General features: G+C 49.3%; 2 protein-coding genes across 3 annotated transcripts; both read left to right on the top strand.

Annotated features, from left to right (window-relative positions):
• Positions 1-1,165: 1,165 nt before the first annotated feature.
• Positions 1,166-6,391, top strand: LOC127299735 (uncharacterized). 2 transcript variants are annotated; one of them, XM_051329772.2, is made up of 4 exons: positions 1,166-1,594; positions 2,825-4,012; positions 4,121-4,490; positions 5,040-6,391. In XM_051329772.2, exons 1-4 carry the CDS (start codon positions 1,219-1,221, stop codon positions 6,010-6,012), a joined length of 2,907 nt encoding a protein of 968 aa, XP_051185732.1. In that variant the 5' UTR covers positions 1,166-1,218; the 3' UTR covers positions 6,013-6,391. The 2 variants fall into 2 exon arrangements, with proteins under 2 accessions (XP_051185732.1, XP_051185730.1); XM_051329770.2 differs by having other exon boundaries at positions 2,825-4,490.
• Positions 6,392-12,261: 5,870 nt separating this feature from the next.
• Positions 12,262-13,977, top strand: LOC127299734 (protein BYPASS1-LIKE-like). The gene has a single exon (XM_051329769.2). The coding sequence runs from the start codon at positions 12,396-12,398 to the stop codon at positions 13,617-13,619; it is 1,224 nt and encodes a 407-aa protein (XP_051185729.1). The 5' UTR covers positions 12,262-12,395; the 3' UTR covers positions 13,620-13,977.
• The last annotated feature ends 10,746 nt before the right edge of the window (positions 13,978-24,723 follow it).

Raw genomic sequence — 24,723 nt, 5'->3', positions numbered from 1 at the left:
CCGCCCGCGGCGACGCGGCATTGCCGCAACCGCCGCCGCTGCTGCTCGAGCCCAAGCCCGAGTCCTCGGAGGAGGACCCGGACCTCCGCGCCGCCCTGATCATCTCGGCGGCGGAGGAGGAGGCGAAATGGCCGCAACTCCATGCGGCCATTCGCACCTCCGAAATGGAGGAGGCGGCGCGACGGGAGGTGGAGGACGCGGAGGGTCGGGAGCTCTACGCCTGTGCCCTCCAGGCGCGACGGGAGGAGGAGGAGGAGGCGGCGCGGCGGGAGGAGGCCGAGCGCCGCGCCGACGAGCAGCGGCGCCGCCAGGAGGAGAGGTGCCGCGGCCGGAGGAGGCGGCGCCGGGAGGTAGGCGCCGCCGCCGCGGGAGAGGCAGCGGCGCCTCCGGGCGGCGCGGGTGGCTCCGGACCCCCACTCGCCGTGGGAGGAGGCCCCGTGGTCTCCCTCTGGCCGGAGTCCCCGGCGCGGTCGAGCCACAACGGTGCCTCGCCGCCGGGGACCTCGACGACGTCGCCGACGACGCCCACAGGGGGCTAGGCGGCGCACCGCGGCCACCGCGCCGCCGACCAAACCCTAGAGGGTTTTTTATTTTCTCGTTTATATTTTAGTTTAAATTTAAAAGCCCATATAGGGGCTTCTTTTGTTAGTGTTATTTGCCCAAAATAGGGCTATGTACTAAATTTGCCCAAAATAGGGCATATGTTTAATCAAATATCGTTTAAATTTGCCATTTTCATTTCGTGTTCGTGTTTCTCCAATTTGCGATGCGTCCGCGCGTTGGGCGCAGCGCGCGACCCAAACGGACACGCGGACGCGGGGCGCTGTCCGCGTGTCCGGGCGGCGACCCAAACGGCCCAAAACGGACGGCCCAGCGCGTCCGTTTGGGTCGCCCGGTTGGAGATGCCCTCATTTCCCCATTGGCCGATTGGCGTCCTCCTCCAGTACCAGTAGGGAAATGCCGGAGTCGTGACCATTCCGTCAGATCAAGGCCGTGCGGAGCCCCATTGGACGGTGACCGTTTTTCCACCAAGGCGAGCTGAGTCACGACCATTCCGCCAGATCAGAGGCGTTCGGACCGCATCGGACGGTGGACGTTTTTCGAGCAAGGTTAAAAGGGGTTTAAACAAAAGTACAAAACCCTGGAACGAAAACCGCAAGCCCACCCCGGCCGAGAGGGAGAGGCGGCGCCGATCCGAACCCCCAGCCCAGCGCAGCCATGTCGCCGCAGCTCCTCCTCCGCCGCGTCGCCGGCGCCAGCGCCGGCGCCCGCCGACAGGCACGCGGCCACCACCACCGCCTCCTCAGCTCGGCGTCGGGGGCGGCCGACTACGGCGGCGAGATGCGGGGGTCCCCGCAGCACGGCGAGGAGAGCAAGGCGGTGAAGGTGTCGGTGTGGTGGGACTTCGAGAACTGCGCGGTGCCCCAGAACGTCAACGTCTGCCGCGTCGCCCAGCGCGTCTCCGCCGCGCTCCGCGCCGCCGGCGTCCGCGGCCCGCTCTCCATCACCGCCTTCGGGGACGTCCAGCAGCTCTCCCGCGCCACGCAGGAGGCGCTCGCCGCCACCGGCGTCGCCATCTCCCACGTCCCGAGCAGTTGCGTCATCCCCCCACCTCCCCCATCTTTCCGTTCCATCCCCTTCTGTGCGAATTTCTGGTGTACGGGAAATTGTTTGCCATTCTGGTGTAGATGTAGTGGGGAAGCATCTCGCCTGCCTAGTATTGTTTAGGCATTTCGTGTGCATTTCACTTTCTGTGATGGTGATTTGCGATGCGTTGCCCGTTGCCCAGGTTCTGCATTCTTTGGTGTGCTGCTGGAGTTGATAGTTTTGTTAATTCGTTTTACATCGCATAACTAAATACTACTGTACCACAAATGAGTGACTTTGACAGGATGGAAATTACACTTGGGCTGGTTAGAATGCAGTTTTGCCTGTGATTTTGAGCTTTGCTATCACTATCACTAGTAGTACACCAGAGTTCTTTTTGTGTTGGTGTTCATACAAGCAGCGTGACTTTCTCCATGTGAAAATTGGGGTAATTTTGGCATGGTACATCATAGCTAGCCCACTACTTGATTATACACTTGCATGCTCTGTAGTTTGTGTTGCCTTCTCAATAGTCAAGCACACTTATTAATAGATCGATGCAGGAGAAGTAGTAGGGCTGGAACAGTGCAAAACATGTGTTTTTCTTGTGTGTAGTACCAGAAAGGCTACAACTTTCTTTAGACATGGCTTCAGATTTGTGGGAAATGTGCTTCATTTTTGTAGCAGATCATGAAAATTAGTTATTTGACTTTTAATGACTCGATTTGATAACATCTTCATGGACTATCATCTTTTATTAGAAGCATTTTCTTTATAGGTGTTATCATTGGTTTTGTTGTAATCTGTAGTCATTTCTGTAATTTTATGAATAAAATCATTATTTTTCTTATACATATTTTGGATTGATAAAACTTAGGTAGTACTGTAAGCAACGGTGTTGCCCCTGTTTTTGTAGTGTACAGGAAACTCCGATATCAGGTGATTAGGTTGACAGTTTACTGCATGGGTGATGTTGGGGCATGCTCCTAAATAGGGATTTTTGCAGCTATTGCAGTTTAGGCTGTCTGCTGATACAAAGTATCGACCATTTTTGCAATCATATTGGCCGCGATATCGGGATGTCGGCTTATATTTCGGACATATCAGTCACATTCCTCGTTAGTGCGCCTCGTAATATTCAAATTATGCGTTCTGAAATATCTTTTTTCTTTTTCTTGTTCGTATTCTTTGCTCGTGTTTCTCTTGCTCTACTAATAGTGCTATTTCGATAATGTAGGTGGAAAGAATAGTTCTGACCGGTCATTTCTGGCTGATCTTGTCTACTGGGTTGCTCAGAATCCCCCACCAGCTCATTTTTTCCTCATATCTGGGGATAAAGATTTCGCAAACATTTTGTATCGGTTACGAATGAGCAACTATAACATATTACTTGCTTGCCCTGGTAATAGGACTACCAGTGTACTGTGCAATGCAGCGACAGTTATGTGGCGTTGGGAAGCTTTAGTTAGAGGGGAAAATTTCTCACCGAAACGTTTTAACCACCCACCAGATGGTTTATCTGGATCTTGGTATGGTCACTACAGAGGAGCCCTTGATGACCCCTTCGTGGAGGCTGAATCAGAAGAAACCGTTGCAACACCAGTACCATCTGACTCCAAATTGTGCCGAAAGACCAAAATTCCAGTTAAGGCAATCCCTCAATATGTGGTTAATATTATACGAAATATACTAAAGTCATATCCTGATGGGGTGAGACTTTCGGTTCTCCTGGAAACACTCAGAAAGAGAAATGTGCGTCTTGATTCTGATTACTTTGGCCACAAAAAGTTCTCTTGCCTTCTCCAATCGATGCCTGATATTGTGAAAGTTATTCCACCTACTGAACCTCATGATAATGAGCCATCTGCATTTCGGGTCAATAAAAGGTTACAGGAGCCTGCTGAACAAAGTTTGAACCCCCTGAGTTCTGCTGAAATTGATGTCAAGGACAATAACCTGGATCAAGCAACACACAATGACAAGCAACCTCCATCCTTTGTGTCAACTTCTTTTCCTGAACAAAATTGTGAAACCTTAAGTTCTCAACAAAGTGTCGTTGGGGAGAGAAGCTTCAAGCAGACTGTAGATGAGAACCCAGCTGCATCTGCTGTCTCATCTTCACCACAAGATGTGTTACCTGAGGATCAACAGGAGTGCTCAGCAGCTGATATGAATGCACAGACAGAATTACCTGCCAACCACGTGGAATTGGATGCCTCTAGAACTCCCTCTTCCTTAGGGGTAGAAGGTACTGTCAACAGCGATGGGCTATTGAAAAGGATCTTGGTACTATGGAATGGCCCTGAGAGTGCTAAGCGTGAGGTTTCTCCATGTCATGAAGGCACTTCTGCTGAAGTTTTTGATTTGCAAACTCCTCATCAAGATCACAGTCCCGATCAATGTAGCAGGCTTCTGAATAGGACTGGTAAGACCTCTTCCTGTAACATAAGCTCAGATGGAACAAATAGCTCTGCAGTGATATCTGATAACTTTTCAACTTTGTCCGGCCATGACCCTTCTGAAAAACATGCAGAAGAGATGGCAACGCTAAAGAGTGCGCCGCCAGTTCTCCAGAACTCAAAACCGTGTAGTGGATCTACATCTGTTCCATTGTGTAAAGCTGGAGGTGATACCTCAAAGATGAGTAAGGGCTTATTTAGCTGGCTACTGGGGTGGTGGAAAACTGAAAAATCAGATGCAGATAGCAGAACAATCAATAAAAGTGTCACTGATGAAGCGAATACGGACATGACTGATGAATCTGAATCTTTGAAGGCTTCAACTTGTGGAAGTGAGCAGCAGGTGGTTAATAAAATATTCACAAAATTTTACTTTTGGGATGTTTTAGGAAAACACCTATCGAAGCCCCTTGCATCTGAGCTTGTTTCAAAAGCAAAGACGAGGTAAAATTGTTAACCCTGATGATTTTATACTATGCCTTCTGGTTACCTCTAGATGTTACTTATTAGAAGGATAAATAGAAACTGTTGAAGATTTTACTAGCAACTAAAAATTGTACAATATGAATTCAAGTCTTGCATGTAATACGACAGACTTGTCCAGTATCAACTAATGAGAAGAAAATATCATTCGTTGTATATATATCTAGCAATGCCAACAAATGTGCATTTTTATAGGTTTGCTTGCATGATATCTTGTAGCCTGGTAAGCCCTAGCTCTTCAGTTTTGCCTTGCTGCTTGAAAAACTTTGATTATATCTAGAAATTGTCTGAACTTGTCATGATAACGTTGCAGTATATATTCTTTCTCATGCCGTTAGTTTAGTAACTGGAACACCTATATCTATCATGAGCATGTCTTATGTACTCCGTAACTAAATACAGGCAAGCAAATGGATCCCACCCAGATTCATATGAGATAATATGACAAATCATGTTTGGCTTGATCAGTTGAAGATATAATATTTCTTACATGATTACTGTTATCGACAGGGAGGAATTGATAAATGGATTGCAGAAGTTAGAATGTTGGCCACTCAATGGCCTTGCCGAGAAAGATCTCAATCAGCTGGTACATTTGTTAGTTTCAGAAAAGAAATGGATCGAGGAAACTCCTTCCAACTATTTCCCATTTCGTGTTACACTCCCTCAAAAGAGAACATGTGTTCCATCAAATTCTAGTAAATTTGATCTCAGTACTCTCTTCTCCAATGGGAAACCCTTGGAGCGTGGTAAATATGCCGGTGACAAAGGCAGGACAAACAGAAGTCTCACGAGGGAGGAAGTATTGTCTGATTGCCACAAGCTGTTGAAGGACCTTCTTCTGGAACACAAACATGGTTTTAACATCAGCATTTTCAAGCTCCAGTTTGCTCAGAAGAATGGGTACGAGCTCGACCACAAGAAGCTTGGGTACGCAGACATTGAGTCACTGTTGCAGATTATGCCTGGCGTGACAGTAAAGTTTCCAAGGGTTGTACGTGCAGAAAATGGGAAAGGTCAGGATAGTAGCAAGGACGGTGGGAATCAATGTAATGGTGACGATTTCATCTGGGAGGAACTGGGTCCTGTTTCTGGCACTTCAAAAACGGCTGAAGGAGTTGATGAGGAAACATGCTACCAGCCTCCTAAGCACTCAGAAGACGAATTCTCTGATAACGAGAATCAAGCAGACCAACGGGCCAGAACTGGGCAGAACTCGCTCCTATCGATCATCGATTCCTGGAACAGGAGCAGCAGCAAGGGTGATGGCTCCAGCATGACACCTGAAGAGATCGATGGGCTCATGGACTGTTCCAGGAGCAGTCCAGGTTATGTTGACACCCTGAAGGCTGCAAGGCAACAGCAGAAGCAGTACAGCTTTGTTTCTTCCGACTCGGAGGGAGAAGGCGGGAACAAGGATAAGCTTGTAGAGAGCGTGTTGGGCAGCCTGCAGAAAGCACGGGGCGTGAGGTTGCCTAATTGATGAGCTGGTAATTGCAGCTTTCATTTTTTTCCTTTCTTTCTGGCGACAAAATTGCAGCATTTAGCCCTGTGTTACCACACCGAAAGCTGACATGCTCCTCGTTCCGGTTATGCTCAGTCATCAACTCCTCAAAGCAGTAGGTTATGTTAGTGAGCTATATTTTTTTTTTCTATTCTACTTAGTTTAAGAGTGTACTCTTATACGAATTCACGGTTGGTTAACCAACGAGCTTCGTTTGGTTTATTTTGGTGAGCGTTCACTACTATCGAGAAGGACTGCAGTTAGTTTCCTAGTTGACATGATATAAGGTGAGTTTCTACACCAGGCCAGAGAAAAACAATTATCTTCTGGATTCTTTGATGCATTGTCTGTTGTTTGATTCTCACATTTGCTACATTTGGGTCAACACGAACAGTTGATTGTTGTGCTGATTAGTCTGAGTGTTGTTGCATTCCATACTCAAGATTCGTTTTGATGCGTGAAAGCTTGGTGTAGTAATTATTTATTACACGAGTCTTGTGCCGTACTAGTTCTTCGTGGCTCGCCCTTGAACCTGATTGCTTCTGGACTCCTATGGTCGATGTCAAGCGTGGGCAGGTCGACGCTCGCATCAGAGATGTTCTTGTTGGCTCTTTTGGGTCGTCACGGTAGTAAAGACAGCAGCTGTCGACTGCTTAATGAGAAAACAAATCGATGACATGACAGCCGATGATTGGACGGGATGCTAGTACGGAGTAGATAATTTTCGTGAGTTGGTGGTGTGAGTGGCACCTTGTCCATGACAAACAATTATTTTCTGGCAGGTGCATATTATTTTCCGAAGTTGGTGGTTTGAAACTTTGAGTGGTGCCTTAACCATTCTATGCACTAGGTTATGATTGTTTTTAGAGGTTGACCATGAAGTGTCAAAGCGCGGGATGTCCGGTAGTGACTAGTGAGCCGGGTAATGTTGACCATCGCCTCGCCAATTCGTTGACCATTGGCTCGCTGATTGTTGGAGACACTATCGGTATATTTGGGGGAAATGCTATGATGCACCCGGGTGTAGGTGCACCCGTTTTCTCTAATATTGGAAAAAAATGCTGTTTCAAAATCTTTAAAACTTTGAAATATTTTTTCATATACATATTCTATTGATACTTACTTGTATAAGTTTTTACAGAAAATTACACTTGTATATGTAGCCTACACGAAAATGACAAAATATCCAAATGGCACTATAGTGATTTGTTGTGTACTGTTTATGGTAATAGGAAATCCCATTTTCACATTTATGTGTAGGTCACACATGGTTGCTTTTTTATGCCAAAATCTGCACAAACAAGTATCAACATTGGATATACATGTGTGCATTTTTCCAATTTTTTTAAAAACTATGAAATAGCATTATTTGGAAATTTTCGTTATAGTGTGCATGTGCAACAGGGTTCATATCCTCCACGTCCGTATATTTGGATTGTTCATCCGGGCTAAGTTTCAACATGCCTACGGTTTGCAGTTTCTAGGAGCCACGGGACACTGCAATTCTGAAGGTGGGGTGCCGGTAAAATGTTTTTTTAACAAGGCAAAAGATTTGCCATTTTCATTAATTAAGATGAAGTTTTTAAGAAGTTTTACAAATCCAAGCTTGACCCAAGGGTTAAGCCAAAAGAAAATCCTAATCTCTTGGCATTACAATAGTCAACGCTTTTGCCCCCGCCAAGCTCCACATTGCCACTTCCTCTTTGATTTTTTTTTTTGCAACAAACATGGTTATGGTGGATGCGCTATTCCGGAACACACGAGCATTCCACTCCTTCCCAAGACATCAACATTGCAAGAAGAGCCCATATACATCAATTGGCTCCGGCTTCCATGTGCATCCTCGTGGATCTCCTCCATCCACCACTCCTTGACGGAGCGTCGAATATGCCACATACTAGGACCAACATCATGTAGCTGAAGGCAACTCTTCACAATTGTCCACGCACGGATGGTGAAGCGACACTTGTAAAGAATGTGAGACGAAGATCCTTGAACTAGATTGCAAAGCTTGCATCTCGTACAATTTTGCCACCCTCTTTTCTCAAGCCTATCCGCCGTTCAAACTCTATTTTGTACTATGATCAACTAAGCAAATAACTTGCATTTCGGGGGGAGCCCAAGGCCTCCAAACTGAGGATGGCATGGAAGAATTAGGATGGCCCAAGAATTGCTTGTGTCGTAAGCTGACTTCGACGCCATTAACGGTGAGCTTCCACGAGATAGTATCCGGAGTAGTAGTAGGATCCATTTGCAAGGGGCTTATTAACTCCCAAAGGTTTGTGAATTGCGTAATGGTGCTCAACGGAGATCGAGGCCATCCTACATATTGATTTGAGTGACCCAGGAGTTGTGTTTTCCAAAGCCTTGCTAACGGAGCATTTCCTCCTTGGAAGCGCGGACTGCAAACTCTGTGAGATTGAGGAACCAAACTCTTTTGGTTCGCAAACCGTTTCTCGATGTACCGAGACTGGAATGCTGCTTGCTAGAGACTGGCCGGTGCTTGGAGAGAGGTTTTGCCAAATTCATGCTCCTGCGATTCCTTCCTGTCGCGCCCGCGGGAGATCTCGAGTAAAACGAAGGCAGCAACACCGCGCGCGGCAGCAATGTTATGACGCTGAGATTTGGAAGTGGAAGCAGGGTGGGTCATGGATGCTCGTCTTGTGTTCGAGTGCAGTGAGTTCGTGCGAACAACACATGAGCAGTGTACACTGTCAAGGCATGGCCAATGCATAGCTCCAGGGGTGTTGCCTCGCAGCTTTATCTTGGTTCGGATGGTCCAAATTAGGTTCGGATAAGGAGGCAGTCTCTTCATCACGAAACAGCCTCTTTCAATCACAAAGTGAAAACTGAGTGAAAATGTGAGAGAGAAAGAGAAAAAACCAAATCAGATTTTGAGAGAAAGACATACTCCGTATTAATAAAAACCATAATATGGTGTAATTTTTTTTATCCAAGAGTAGAACGAGAGTGACGGTAGCAGCCAATCGGCAAATCCAGAGCGATCCGCCGGCCGAGTCAGACTTGCTTTTCCGCCGCCACCTTGCACAAAACGAGCTTTTCTCTGGGCCCAGACAGTACCTGTAAGCACACGCTGCCGCAAGTTGACAGTTGCAGCTGACCCCGCCTGGGCCTGGGCGTGGGACCCAGTTGGTCAAGGCGAGGACCGATCACGTTCAGGAATACGATAATACCCCTGTTCCCTGCGACCTTTGCTCGTGTGGACGCGGGGTGTTCCCGTAATCTCGCGCGCTCCCGCTTTGCTTCTCGAAAGGTGGGAACATTCCCGTGGAGCTAGCTAGCGTGGCCGGTGGATGCTGGGAGACCTGGTCGTCCGTGGGTCCCGCGCGCCAGCGTGTGCGCGCCCCCGGCGCGTCGCGGCCGCGTTCCCACTATGTTCCTTCCTCCGCTGCGCCGTGGGCCCCGCACCGCCTGCGTGGTTGCTCACTTTCTGATGGGCGAATCGGATCGGATTTGCCTGCTTTTTAAACTGGAAAGGCGTGGAGTGGCCGCCAAATCTTTTCTCTGCACCTACGAAGCTAGGAGCCTTTGCCGCCTCCGTGTTGCAATCCTTCGTGCATCCATGATCATTGATCCATCCTAGCCTAGAGAATGAAAATTATGCCTAAAGCATTCTACTAAAGAGAATTTAAATTAAGAAACGGGAAATCACAAAAGCCGATAGTGATGCCGTTTCCTTTTCGGTAGTTCTTTTTACTATCTGGATCTACCAATTTTTTTTTTTTTGAATTGTCTGGATGTATCAACTATACCTCAACTCTACAACAGTGAAACATCCTAAAGACATTACGGGAACACATAATCCTAAAACAAAAACAGGAAGATGAAAAGAAAGACCCCGCTACAGTGATCTATGTCCCGTAGCGGACAACACCCAGAGTGCAGATTCCTAAAAAAAAACACGGCGTCTCCAAGAAGAAAATAATGCACGAGCGTTGTGGTCGCTTGATCATAGATCGTAGGCTTTCCCCCGGAGAAAGTACACGCTCTAAAAACAATGACTTCAACAAGAGCATTGCGAGGCATGACCAATTAAGGTCAGACCTTGGGGTTTCACACTGAAAAATAAAGACTTTTGTAATTACGGGAACACATAATCCTAAAACAAAAACAGGAAGATGAAAAGAAAGACCCCGCTACAGTGATCTATGTCCTGTAGCGGACAACACCCAGAGTCTAAATTCCTAAAAAAAAACGACGTCTCCAAGAAGAAAATAATGCACATGCGTCGTGGTCGCTTGATCATAGATCGTAGGCTTTCCCCCCGGAGAAAGTACACGCTCTAAAAACAATGACTTCAACAAGAGCATTGCGAGGCATGACCAATTAAGGTCAGACCTTGGGGTTTCAGCCTGAAAGATAAGACTTTTGTAATCCTCTTTTTGCTGCTGCCCCCACTCGCCGATGCCGCTAGCGAGAAATATAAATAGGGGTAAATAGGGGTAAATAGGGGTGGACATGACCGAATCTCATCTGATCCATCAATCTATGCGTCAAGCGCCCGATGAATATCTCCGGTGGAGCCTTCTGGAACCAATCAACGACCAGATCAATGAGATCATGCATCAGGAACCACCTGCAACACGTGAATATGAGCAGCTGAGCCGCACCGAGCCCTCCTTCCTCCCAATCCAGCCGTCGTGTTGCTCTCATGACCGCAACGGCCGCGAAGTCGCAAAGGAACTCAGGGATCACCGCCCCGACGTCCAGGGCCATCGCGAAGGTCCGGTCGAGGATCACATAATGCGAAGAAGGAGTTGGGCCCCACGACCACCGGTCACATGAGGAGATGAGATCCCTCCACTATCGTCAGGCGCGCAACCTTTGAATGGATGCGTCCTTCAGCGGCGGTGGGGGAGCGTGGGTGCGGCTCTAGGGTTATGCCCAAGCCGCCCTCCTAGGAGCGACGCGGGGTCGTGTCTAAGCCGTGTCCAGCATAGTACAATAGATATATATGTCTATTTTATTAGGTGTGCTTGGCGACTACAAGATATTGCTATGGAAAGAGTAATAGCAATAGTTTGTCGATCATATTTTAATGAAGAACTAGTGTTATCATTGACCTCGCTTTCATCTAGTCGTGATGAACATTTGTTTTCACTTTATCTTCTCGCTGCAGTGTTTGTTTATGCCGTGTTATTGTTTTTTTATTTCTTGCAAACTTTCCACTCAGCTATTATCCCTTGGTGTTTCTAACATGTAGTTGCTCTCACTACAATGTGCCTTTTTTCTGCTACGCATGGTTTGTTGTTGTTGTTGTTGCAAACATTGCACTTGTCTCCCGATACCCTATTCGTTTTTGGGGTTAGCCTTTAGACTACCCACAATGGAAGTATCATAGGTAGTATCATGCATTTCATGCATGCAAAATACTGATGTGGCAGTGCAATGAAGGATGAGAGAGATGGTACTAGTATCATAGGTAGATACTGTATCATAGCACATACTACTAGAAAAATTAATGTCAACTAAATTATGTACATATATTTGCATTGAGATTCTACAAAACAATTAATATATGGAGACTATGATACTACTTCCTCTGGATCGGTTTAACAGGCACGCACGCAATTTAAGGTAAAGTTTGACCGTTGAATTGGTCAATGAAATATAAATTATATATTTACAAAATTTATACCATTAGATTTATATTTAAACAAGGTTTCTAATGATATAATTTTTGTAACATATTTTCCATATTTATTGACCAAAATAATGGTTGACCAAAATAATGGTCAAAGTAATTTTTTGAACTACGTGCGTGCCTGTTAAACCGGTCCGGAGAAAGTAGTATATGATACCATACATTGTGGAGATAATAACATGTAGTAGTATCATACACATGATACTTCTATATGATACTATGCATTTGACTAGTCTTACAACACTTGCATTGTCATCTCAGAGTTGTGTTGTTTTGAAGCCAACACCAACATGAGCATGCTAGAAACATGTGCAACTATAAAAGGCAAAGGCTAACCGTAAAAGAATAATATGGACATCATAAAGGACTTGAAAGCAAAGCAACCCCAAAAACGTGAGAGTCGCCAGAAACATTCGAGGCACAAAAGAAGAAGAATTCTGTAAATAATAATTCCCCTCCCTTCACGATTCGCGCACTCCCGATCTCCCAAAAATAAGCTAGTTAAGGATCCTAATTTAACTAGGGAACCCCCTAATCTCACGCTTTCATATAAAACTCCACCACCTCCTCCCACTTTCCCTCCTCTCCATCCATCGCTACAGATGCGCCGGGCCCCGCACCCTGTAGCCCGCTAAGCTCCTCCCGCCCGCGCGCGCGAGATCCGCTCCGCCTCCGGCCGGCGACCCCGCCGGAGGCCATGCCGGTGACGGACTACCAGGGGTCGTCCGCGTCCCCCTCGCCCTTCTCCTTCGGCTCCCTCCTCTCGCTCCGCCGGGACCACGCCACCATGCCCTCCGGCGAGGAGGCCGACCTCGAGCTCTTCCAGCGCCACCTCGCCACGTACCTCGGGGAGCTCGTTCCCGCGGACGCGCCCGACGGAGCCGCCGTCGACGAGATCCTCTCCGTCTCCTGGATCCGCCGCCTCCTCGAGGCCTTCATCCTCTGCCAGGAGGAGTTCCGGGTGGTCGTGGCCCAGGCGCGCCGCCGCGGGGCGCTGCCCGCCGCCGCCGAGAAGCTCGTCGCCGAGTTCCACGAGCGGGCCGTCAAGTCCCTGGACGTCTGCAACGCGGCGCGCGACGGCGTCGACCAGGTGCGCCGCTTCGAGCGCCTCGCCGACATCGCCGCCTCCGTGCTGCTCGCGCCCGGGGAGATCCACGAGGGCCAGCTCCGCCGCGCCCGCAAGGCCATCTCCGACCTCGCCGTCCTCCTCGTCGACGACACCACCGCCGCCGCCAGCGGCGGCGTCGCCTCCTTCCTCGGCGCCCACCGCAACCGCTCCTTCAGCCGCGCGCGCGCGTCCCCGTCCCGCGCCGGCGCCGCCGTCGTCGGCTCCTCCGCGTCCGCCTCCCACTTCCGGTCCCTCTCCTGGAGCGTCTCCCGCACCTGGTCGGCGTCGCGCCAGCTGCAGGCCATCGGGGCCGGCCTCGCCGCGCCGCGCGCGCACGAGGGAGGCCTCGCGGCGCCCGTCTACGCCATGGGATGCATACTGCACTACACCTCCTGGGCTCTCGTCACCGCCGTCCCGTGCCCGGACCGCTCCAGCGCGCTCCTGGCGCACCACCTGCCCGTGGCGCCCGCGCGCGCTGCATTCCCCTGGGCGCCGCCCCTCCTCTCCCTGCAAGAACGCCTGACCGAGGAGGGCAAGCGCAAGGACAGGCGCTCCTCATGCGGCCTGCTCAAGGAAATCCACGTGCTCGAGAAATCCACACAGAAGCTCGCCGACGCGATCGACGCCGCCCCCATCCCCCTCTTCGGGGACAGGGAGGTCGACGTGCGGGAGGCCGCGGCAGAGCTCGCCGCCGTCTGCGCGGCCATGAGGGACGGGCTCGAGCCGCTGGAGAAGCAGGTGCGCGAGGTGTTCCACCGCATCGTCCGCAGCCGCGTCGAGGGCCTCGATTCCTCCATGCACAATGCCGATTGATCCGGCCCCATCACCTCAAAACCCTCACCTTCTTCGATCGGGCAATGCGGTGGCTGTAGGTAGCTTTCTTCTTTCTTGGTTTGCTTCTTTCTGCTCCTAATCGTATTAAGTATAAATGTGTATGTACCTTCGGTGTAAAGGAAGGGGATTAGGAAGGGGCCGTCGTCATGCTAAGATGGCTGCTTGGGTCTCCCATGTTTTTTTTTTTTGTGATTGCGTTTCGGTATATATGTTGTCAAATTTTTGTTAGTAGAAGTTTGGTGTGTCCACGGCTAATGGTGATTCGATTTATGTTCCAGATTTCACCAAGATCAATTTGATCTTTGTCATAGTTATGAAATGAAGAGAATTTCCTTCACCTGTATTTGCACCTGCACATTGTACTTCTGTCGCTTTACTCGTGAAAATGTCTTCAAATGTCCTAGGCAGACTTGTGATTGTCTCGTAGGTTACGCTTTGGTATCACTCTGTCATAGTATGGCTGTATGTGATTGTTTGGTATAACTTCTGTCACTTGTGGCTTATACACTGTTTCAGTGGATATGAAATTTTGTTGTAAGATACTCAATGTTGCTACTTTGTTAAAAATGATGAAAGTTTGAACTAGGAGGAAGTGATTACCTGGTGCCTTCAGCATTGGAAATGTATCTTGTGAATCTATCGTTTCATTAATCACTGCATGTTTATATTTTGCCGAGAAGGGTGAAAACCTGAACACGAAGTGAATGCCTCTGCCTTCAGCATTGGAGATGCATGTTCTTTTGTGAATCTATTGCTGTTTCATGAAGTACTGGCTGGTGCTATTTTGCTAACAAGGAAGTAAACATCAGTGGATTTTGTATTGCAACAGCATGTATTACCTTTGGAAGTTTCGAAATGTGCTGGCAGCCTCTACAGCCTTGTGGCCTTGTCAAGCTACCCAGTTAGCCATGTGTGTAAGTACAAAATCCACTCTTTTTTGACCGGTGTTTTACAAAGTTTTTCCTTGTTATCCCACTAATAATATAAGGGTCACTGGCATGAAACAAATGAGGAGTAATGCTGCTTGCTTGCTTTTATCTCGTCTTTTGGATAGAAGGTGCGCACTTGCAAGTACGCTGCGCAAAATAGATACCGGCTGATTAATAATTTGAAGATCTAGTTCCTTTTGATTGATAAAGCATGGAATCAGGTGCATCGTTTCATAGTGGATTTATTTGTACATAGAAACTATAGTTAGTGGAGTGTTAAAATGTGATATAAGTGCGGTTGGAGTGCAATTCCAGTCACAACGCTCGCTTATTTCGTGCTTAAACTGGTTCGATGTGGAGCTGTCAATTTGACGAGATTTCGACAGTACAATGTAGGGTTTTTTAGAAGCTCTGTGGTTAGCTGATTCCACGGCCTTAATTTGGCAGCCATTGGTCGTGCTCATGGTTCTCTTTTGGTTCTAAAACTAATTGTAGGGGGTGATAACTGAAGATGTTGCTGACCTAAGGAAGTCTACTGGGGCTCCTGGATGTCAGTTCTTCAGTTCAGTAATAGTCCTAGTGCACCACGACTATGATAATCCGTTGAAATTCTGAGCATGCTCTCCTTTTACAGGGCACTATGACTATGATAATCCGTGGAATTAGCTCCGAATGGTCTAGTTTCAGTTTGCATTCTGAGCAGCGCTTGGCGGTGGCCCCTGGCAACCCCCACTTGCCTCATAACCTTGAACTGAATCAAGTTGTATACACTGGGACACATGATAATGACACAGTTAGTTCTGTAGCTTTCTCCAAAACTAATTTACTTACATATTTTGGAAGATTGTTTATTATTATACATCTTCGGAAGATTACTAGTTACATAAGTTAACATTGTATCCTGTCACTCATTCTACTACTAGGCCGTTGGCTGGTGGCGAACTTTACTAGAGGAAGAAAAGCACACCATCAGCGCTGCCAAACATTCTTGAATTGTCGAAGAAAGGTACTAGGAGAAGTTTCTGCACTTTGATCTAGAGGGCATTGCATCAGCAACAGCAGCAGCACAAGTTGGTCCATAACTCACAACAGCCGGCTGGGTCTGATGGCGAGGCCCGTCTCTGGCTCCTCCGGCTGTCAAGCTGTTCACCATAGCAAGAACAAGTCGTGAACGACGGCGACGACACTGCGGATGCGGACCCTTTCTCCCGGCAGTGCACTGATGTGGAGTCACCGGAGGTCGGCACGGCGACGACCGGGTCCGGTGTTGCCGTGTTCTATTCCGCCTAATTGATCCTCGTATGCTGCAACCTGGGTGGAGACGAGATGGGAATCGTCAACGTTCAAACGCACGTAGTCGACAGGGTTCAGACGTGCAGCCAGACCTGGGGGCATGTCGTGCGCGCGAGAAACATCATCCCTATACATGCGAGCTCTTCGACGAGGGGAAGATGAAAAGGACGGCGTGACAGCATTGTTCGTCGTGCTTTTGCTTTGCCAGGTGAGAAGGCAAGAGAGCGACGGAGGACAACGTTGCCTGTTCTAACTGTATGTAATGGGATGCCTTCCGTTTGCTGTGATTACTGCGACAGGATAGCTGTGGATGAAGTCCACGCTGAACTGCTTCTGCTACTGCGGTGGTCATCGTCGACGGTGACAGTAGTGGAGATAGACCTGCCTCCCGCTCGTTACCCTCGCTTCACTGGAGGTCGGCAGGACCATTGCATAACTGAAGATGTTGCTGACCTAAGGAAGTCTACTGATGCTCCTGGGATGGCAGTTCTTCAGTTCAGTAATAGCCCTAGTGCTACGACTATGATAATCCGTGAAACCCTAAGCATGCTCACCTTTTACAGGGCACTATGACTATGATAATCCGTGAAATTAGCTCGGAATTGTCTGAAGAACTGAATCAAGTTGTATACACTCGGACACATGATAATGACACAGTTAGTTCTCTAGCTTTCTCTAGAACTCATTTACTTACATATTTTGGAAGATGGTTTATTATTGTACATCTTTGGGAGATTACTAGTTACATGAATTAACATCGTATCCTGGGACTCATTCTACTAGCTACATAAATCAACATCGTATGGTGACACTCATTCATCATTTCTTCCTCAGGCCATTGGACTTTAGAAGAGGAAGAAAAGCACGCCGTCAGCCTTGCCAAACATTCTTGAATTGTCGAAGATAGGTACTAGGGGCGAGTTTGGTTGCTGGCATGTTTTTTTTTATTTTCCGTTTCTAGATTTTGGCCTGCCAGCTGCTGCATTTGCAAAAACCGAGGTTGGGCCAGTTTTGCACTATGATTGGTTGCTAACAAGGTAACACCTTGCATGAAGGCGCCATTTAAGCGTATTTTGGTTGGTTGGCATCATATCGGGATTTTGAACTGTGCTGATGCAGCACGCTTGTTTGGGAGGTTTTATATGGCTTGCTATGGCCACCTCACACCTCTACTTGGTGACCTTACCATCTGGGTTTAGATTCCTAACATCATGTGTGAGTAGATACATAAGTAGAGTTGCTTTCGCTTTGTTAACTTACTTGAGATATGTGAATGTTGTTCCGTGAGCTTGCTTGTCTCACTCTCAAAATTATTTCTTGCATTCAAAATATTAGTAGGCAAGAGAATATTCAAGCTTCTAACATAGTTATCTAGCAAATCCTTCATATATTTGCGAGACTCACGAGAAATCTCAATAGCATCTTTCATTATCTAATTTTTTATGGTTTTAATTTTATATGCAAGGTACTGGAAGTAACTAGCAATGCAAGCAAGAATAGAAGGCCTAGCGCTACGCTCCTCCGCAACGGCGCCAGAAAAGTATCTTGATTACCCCCAAGTGCAGGGGACCACCGTAGTACAATTCGATAACTATTTGCGTGTCGAACCCACGAGGAGCTGAAGGTAAACAATCAATTCTCTGAAGCCCTATAACCCACTGTTATCACCAGAATTTGACCGAGCCAGAGGTGGGCCGCGATCAAGATGAGATTGAAGAATATACATGGAAGAATTACGTGAATCGGCCTGTTATGTTGAGTTTGGGCTAGTCTGCCTTTGTATCTGTAACATATTAGGATACGTGTCGGTTAGTTAGAATTTTACCCGTGCACGGTTAGGTGCACGTCTAAGTTAGAAAGTCCCCTGGACTATAAATATGTATCTAGGGTTTATGGAATAAACAACAACCAACGTTCAACCAACAAATCAATCTCGGCGCATCGCCAACTCCTTCGTCTCGAGGGTTTCTACCGGTAAGCAACATGCTGCCTAGATCGCATCTTGCGATCTAGGCAGCACAAGCTCCACGTTGTTCATGCGTTGCTCGTACTGAAGCCTTGTTGATGGCGAGCAACGTAGTTATCATAGATGTGTTAGGGTTAGCATAGTTCTTCGCGTAACATGCTATCGTAGTGCAACCCTTGCATGTCTAGCCGCCCTCACACCTATCTTAGGTGTGGGGGCGGCACCCCGCTTGATCATTATTTAGTAGATCTGATCCGTTACGATTGCTCCTTGTTCTATAAGGATTAGTTTAATATCTGCAATAGTTAGGCCTTACAAAGGGGTGGAGGATCCAGCGGCACGTAGGGTGTCGTTCGCTAGCCCTAAACAGGATGTTCCGGGGATCAACCTCGTGTTGGTTTTTAGGCCTTGTTTAGGATCGGCTTACGATCACCGTGCGTGGCCGCGAGGCCCAACCGTGAGTAGGATGATCCGATTATGCGGTGAAAACCCTAAATCGTCATAGATCTCATTAGCTTTATCTTGATCAAGCAGGACCACCATATATTCGTGCACCTCGTACGAATCATGGGTGGATCGGCTCCCTGAGCCGATTCACGGATAACACGAGAGCCGATCGAGACTCGTATTTAATGTTTACGTGTATGCCATGCAGAAACTAAGCGAGGCATCTCCATCACCTTCCCGACCAGGTATAGGTCAGGTGGCACGCCTGCATCGGCATCGGACGTGTGACCGTAAGGCTTTGCGGGCCGTCGCTCGGAGGGACCTCGGCCAGCCGCAGCCCTAGGTTGTTCCCGGCTCTACGGTGTTGCCCGTCGCTGCCCGCCGGTGGGTTTCTCGACGTCAACACATTCTCGCACGCCGGTGGGACAAGCTTCTACATCAACCACATCGCCATCTACATCCGAGATGGCGGACGGCACGCCGATCACATACGAGGATCCGACGGACGAGCTCAAGAAGAAGTATGACGAGATCAAAGTCATCCTCGAAGCCGACCTCATCGGCTCTTTCCACGTAACCCGTTCACATGGCATCGGTGGAAGGGGTTCTCGCCTAATGGTGCACTAGATGGGATAGACCTCTCTGCCCCGTCGGAGGAACGCACCAGGTCTGCGGCGGAGATCAACTACTTGGTGGCTCACTCGGCTGCACCGCCACTCGAGAACCTGGTAAACACGTTGGAGCGTGTCGCTCTTCGCGTTATCCAGGAGATCATGAGGCACCGCACTCGCCGTCGGGACCAGCTCTCGGGACACATCAAGGAGAGTTGCCACTCCAGTCCCGTCCACCGCTGCCATATGCGTTGGCAGCACCAGAGTGCCGGCTTCACCGGCATTCGTCGTCTACAAGATCGGTGGTGACCCTAGTGACTACCAGTTCTTGCACGAGGCGCCTAAGGAGATCCCTCACGGTTACACGTGCACGTATGTGCCGATTGTGGTAACCGGACACTCACAAACCAGGCCACAACGTCGGGGACTTCGGGAAAACAGGAGGGACGTCGGCGACGAGCTTGAGAAGCGTACGTGGCTAACTAAGTACGCCACCCCGACGAACCTCCAGAGCTCAGCTCCTGCAGGTTGGCTCGTAGCTGGAAAAGCAAACATGGCTGGCTAAGTACGCCACCCCGGCGAATCTTCGTAGTTCAACTCCTGCAGCCAAGACACGACGGATCAGATCGCACTACCATGCGAGAGACCAGTTCGGCATGGTGCCGAAAAGAAGGGCCATCGGCTATTCCAAGCCGTACCCCGACGACTACGAGATGATCCCGCTGCCACCTAAATATCGGCTCCCTGATTTCTCCAAATTCAGTGGATCAGATGGTTCCAGCTCCATCGAGCACGTAGGCCGATATTTGGCGCAACTAGGACCGGCTTCAGTGTCGGATCAACTACGTGTGAGGCTCTTCTCACAGTCCCTCACGGGATCGGCTTTCGGGTGGTACACCTCGTTGCCACCAGACTCCATCCGGACTTGGAAGCAGTTGGAAGAACAGTTCCATATGCAGTACCATTCAGAGGCTTCCGAGTCTGGCATTGCCGATCTAGCACAATTACGTCAGAAGCGTGGAGAAACGGTGACAGAATACATCCAGCGCTTCAGGAATCTTAGGAACCGATGTTATTCGGTTCGTATAACTGAAAAGGAAGCAGTCGAGTTGGCAATAGCGGGCCTCGCAACACCGCTCAAGGACATGGCCTCCCAAGCAGACTACCCCTCACTGGCGCACATGGTTCAGAAACTATCGGCATATGAACAGCGCCACCCGGACCTGTACCAAGACAAGCTCAAGCGTGCGATGAGTCTGGTCGATGCGAGAGGAAGACGAAGGTCCTGCGGGAGATCAAGAGGTAGCGGTGGCTGAATGGACTCGGGAGGAACCCCCGTGTCCTGCAAATGGGTAAAGCCACCAGGCCCGCCCCGGGGGTTTGATTTTGACGTGACCAAGACTGAGCAAATCTTCGACCTCCTGCTCAAGGAGAAACAGTTGACGATTCCTGAAGGTCTCAAATTCCCCACGGTGCAAGAGCTGAACGGAAAGCCATACTGCAAATGGCACAACTCGCTCTCCCATGCCACCAACGACTGCAGGGTATGGCGTCAGCACATCCAAGCGGCGATAGAAAAAGGGCTTCTAATTTTCAACCAGTATGCCATGAAGGTCGACACCCAGCCCTTCCCCGCCGTTAACATGGTGGAATGCACTTACCCTGAAGGTTGCCAGCCAGGATCCTCGTTCAGCATCAACATGGTAGGACTTGGGAAACACTCTGGCAAAGATGGAGACGAGGGCAGCTGCTCTCGTAGCAAGGACACAGAAGAGGCCGCTCCACGCGATCGGCTCCGTCATGATGGCAAGCGCTACGTCACAGAGGGAGAAGTGAAGAACATGAGATATCAAAGACCCCTCTCTGATCACCTCCTCAACAAATATGTGAGTCAGTATGACCAACGCCAACGATCCAGCGATGATGATGAGAGAGATCGTCTGGCTAGAGAAGCCAGAAGACATCGTCGGCACGATCGCGATGAGGAGGAGCACGAGCGCCGTGCCACGGAAAAATCAAGGGAGCAAGACGACAACGACAGGCACTGGGACTGCCCCTTCTTCAGGCACTGCTAGGATTCAGGAATGAGCCGATTGCCCACAATCGGCAATTGCCCAGAATGCAACCAGAAAAAGAAGGAGGCAGCCAACGTATCTGTGTTCAGGCGCTTAGGGCCTCTCCCACCACAAAGCAAACGCGCTGAGTCCCCTCGCTGGGCAGATCTCGAGGATTCAGAAGACGAGGGACAAGAAGAGGAAGAAGACAGGTACCACCGTCCAAGGTGGTGCCCTGATGGACTCAGCCGTTCACAAAAGCGCAGGGTTCAGCGATTGCGCGGCCTGGAGGAAGCCGAAAGGTTATACTTGCATACACTAAGGAAGGCACGACCTGATCTGGCTGCGTAAGTTCAGCGAACCCTGGATGAAGAGGGTCGTCCACGGAAAATGGAGTGGCGCCCCAAGCAAAGGAAAGCCGATGATGAAACATCGGCTGGCACAAACATGGTGTTCATCCTCCCTTCGGAGTTCAGTGCTCCAGGATTAGACGAGGCACCTGTTGCACAACTTGACTGCGGCCCGAGGCCGGTTATCTTTGAGAAGCCACGAGAAAGAAGCTACAGACATCTGAAGGCCTTGTATTTGCGAGGTTATATCGATGGGAGGCCTGTAAATAAGATGCTGGTGGACACCGGAGCGGCAGTCAACATCATGCCGTACTCTATGCTACGTCAGCTGGGACGCTCTAGCTCAGATCTAATCAAGACCAACGTGACATTGAGCGATTTTAACGGCCAAGCGTCTGACGCACAAGGTGTTCTGAACGTGGATCTGACCGTAGGGAGGAAAACTATCCCTACAACGTTCTTCATCGTCGATAGCACGAGCACTTATGCTGTTCTGCTAGGAAGAGATTGGATCCACGCCAACTGCTGCATTCCCTCCACGATGCACCAATGCATAATACAGTGGGATGGAGATGAGGTAGAAGTCGTCCAGGCCGATGATTCAGCCGAAATTTCAACGGCTGGCATGAACGCATGGGAAGCAGCAGGCCAAGAACCCCTCTCAGGTATCAATTTGGACGACTGCGAGCGCATCGACGTGACGAAGGGAAGGGTTAAGCTGGTTTTATCCACTGGCCTGACCATGTAGCTGAGGCAAAGCAATGAGCAAACGGGGCGGGGCTGATCCTTGTGATCGGCCCAAAAAAATTATGAAGAAGCATTACAGAACCTTCAGTCAACACTTCAATAGATATGGAGGCCGATTCCAGCGATCGGCCAAAATTATCCTCACCACATGTTCTGCTTGTGTTCGTCCTTGATCCTATCAGGAGCCGACGTGCGAATTACAGAGCCGATATCTGCCATTCCCTGACAGATTCGGCTCGGGGGGCACCTAAACACGATGAACATGGGAACAGGTGCAGGAGGACATGTGTGCAGTGAAATATTGGGGCCGATAGGAGAAAATCGGCCAGTAAAAATTTTTTAGACAGCCGATGCAAGGGCATCGACTTTAGAATTGAGAAGCAGCCGATGCGCAGCCATCGACTCTAGTGGAATTATGCGAGGTTTACCGAATCTCCACCAAATCCAGGCCAGCTGTGGTGCCTTCTGCTTCTTCGCGGGAGTAAAACAATGGGAATTTCTTCAGCTGCTTCGAGCCGATCCGGGTTCCTGAACCTTCTTGTCGAGGATTTCCAATCTTTGGTGATAGTTCAGCCGTGTTGATAGAAGGGGTTGTCGGCTTTCTAAGGAGGAAAGGTGATCGGCTTTGGTGCGTCCTCTCTGACATTCTCGCCTCGAGTAAGGCTCGGGGGGCAGCAGGCCTGGTGGATACTCTGTTTATGAGCCGATTGGGGTACCATCGGCTGGTCTTTCGTCGCCACCTTCTTCACAAATGATGAGTATTAAAGAAGACCATTAGGTTTGGTTGGAAGAATTCAAAGGCTTCCCTGAAGATTCTACATTATCCACCAGATTTCAAAATCATCAGTTGAAGGATGGAAGGGTGAATTTTAAAGGACCGATGCGTTGCTATCGGCTCATTACGCATTGGCAAAGGGGACAAATCGGCAAGATCAGTATAAGAAGAAATTGGCTAAATTAAACTCAAAGGAAATCGGCAAGATCAAATTGGGAAAGTTCTTCATTGATAGATTTCTTACATAAAGAGCTGATTGCTCTCAAAAGGAAGTACTAGGGGATACATTGCCCCATCTACTACTACTGGTCCTATACTAGAGGTCCTATCTACGGGCCGTCGCTGCCCTCGTCGTCGCCGTCGTCGCCGCTGTCGGCGCTGCTCCCGGCGGGCTCGTCGTCGCTCCAATGGCCGCCGACCGGGCCCTCATTGTCCTCGTCCTCTTCGTCAGCGTCGTCGTCGTCGCTATCGAAGTCGCTGAGGTTCCCCGGCCAGGGGCAGAACCGCTTGGCCGGCGGCTCGTCGGAGGAGGTGTCGTCCTCCTCCTCCTCCTCTTCTTCCTCCTCCACCTCCTCGGGAGAGGTGAAGTCGCAGGAGAAGCGGTCGTCGTCGCTCTCCTCCTCCGTTTCCCCGCTGGCGAGGAAGCGGAGGTCGCTCTCCCCGTCGGTCAGGGACTTGTCGTCCTCCGACCAGATGTAGAAGTCATGGCTAGACTCCTCCCCGGCCTCAATGGCGCGGCGGATGTTGCCTGCGTGGACCTCCGCCGGATTCGGTTCCGGCGTCGGCTCGCGGGAGGAAGAGGACTGGGTGGAAAGATCCGATGAGGCAGAGGAGGAAGAAGACATGGTGGCACAGCAGGGCTTTTGAAGATGCGGAAATAAACTGTGCGGAGCGGTTAAATAAAAGGGGATATAGTGGAAATTCAATGCCACAGCAGTTTCCGAGGAAGTGGTGCCTAAAAAGAAAAAAAAACTGCCAGGTCACGCGGAGAAGTTGAGAAGGCAAGGCATCATGATGACGGATATCGCAACGGTTACGCCACGACATGACCCGACGAAGGAAAAGCAGAGTGATTTTGGAATTACCAATTCCAAAACCAGGGGGGCATGTGTTATCACCAGAATTTGACCGAGCCAGAGGTGGGCCGCGATCAAGATGAGATTGAAGAATATACATGGAAGAATTACGTGAATCGGCCTGTTATGTTGAGTTTGGGCTAGTCTGCCTTTGTATCTGTAACATATTAGGATACGTGTCGGTTAGTTAGAATTTTACCCGTGCACGGTTAGGTGCACGTCTAAGTTAGAAAGTCCCCTGGACTATAAATATGTATCTAGGGTTTATGGAATAAACAACAACCAACGTTCAACCAACAAATCAATCTCGGCGCATCGCCAACTCCTTCGTCTCGAGGGTTTCTACCGGTAAGCAACATGCTGCCTAGATCGCATCTTGCGATCTAGGCAGCACAAGCTCCACGTTGTTCATGCGTTGCTCGTACTGAAGCCTTGTTGATGACGAGCAACGTAGTTATCATAGATGTGTTAGGGTTAGCATAGTTCTTCGCGTAACATGCTATCGTAGTGCAACCCTTGCATGTCTAGCCGCCCTCACACCTATCTTAGGTGTGGGGGCGTCACCCCGCTTGATCATTATTTAGTAGATCTGATCCGTTACGATTGCTCCTTGTTCTATAAGGATTAGTTTAATATCTGCAATAGTTAGGCCTTACAAAGGGGTGGAGGATCCAGCGGCACGTAGGGTGTCGTTCGCTAGCCCTAAACAGGATGTTCCGGGGATCAACCTCGTGTTGGTTTTTAGGCCTTGTTTAGGATCGGCTTACGATCACCGTGCGTGGCCGCGAGGCCCAACCGTGAGTAGGATGATCCAATTATGCGGTGAAAACCCTAA

Source organism: Lolium perenne, chromosome 5, assembly GCF_019359855.2.
Source record: "Lolium perenne isolate Kyuss_39 chromosome 5, Kyuss_2.0, whole genome shotgun sequence".
In the NCBI taxonomy this organism is placed as follows: Eukaryota; Viridiplantae; Streptophyta; class Magnoliopsida; order Poales; family Poaceae; genus Lolium; species Lolium perenne.
This window is presented reverse-complemented; position numbering and strand designations above follow the sequence as displayed.

What these genes read in the sequence shown, in the direction of transcription:
- LOC127299735 (XM_051329770.2), top strand. Translation starts at nt 1,219, where the DNA reads ATGTCGCCGCAGCTCCTCCTCCGCCGCGTCGCCGGCGCCAGCGCCGGC. An exon ending in CATCTCCCACGTCCCGAGCA is followed by an intron (nt 1,595 to 2,824) that starts GTTGCGTCATCC and finishes TCGATAATGTAG; the next exon opens with GTGGAAAGAATAGTTCTGAC. An exon ending in GTTTCAAAAGCAAAGACGAG is followed by an intron (nt 4,491 to 5,039) that starts GTAAAATTGTTA and finishes TGTTATCGACAG; the next exon opens with GGAGGAATTGATAAATGGAT.
- LOC127299734 (XM_051329769.2), top strand. Translation starts at nt 12,396, where the DNA reads ATGCCGGTGACGGACTACCAGGGGTCGTCCGCGTCCCCCTCGCCCTTC.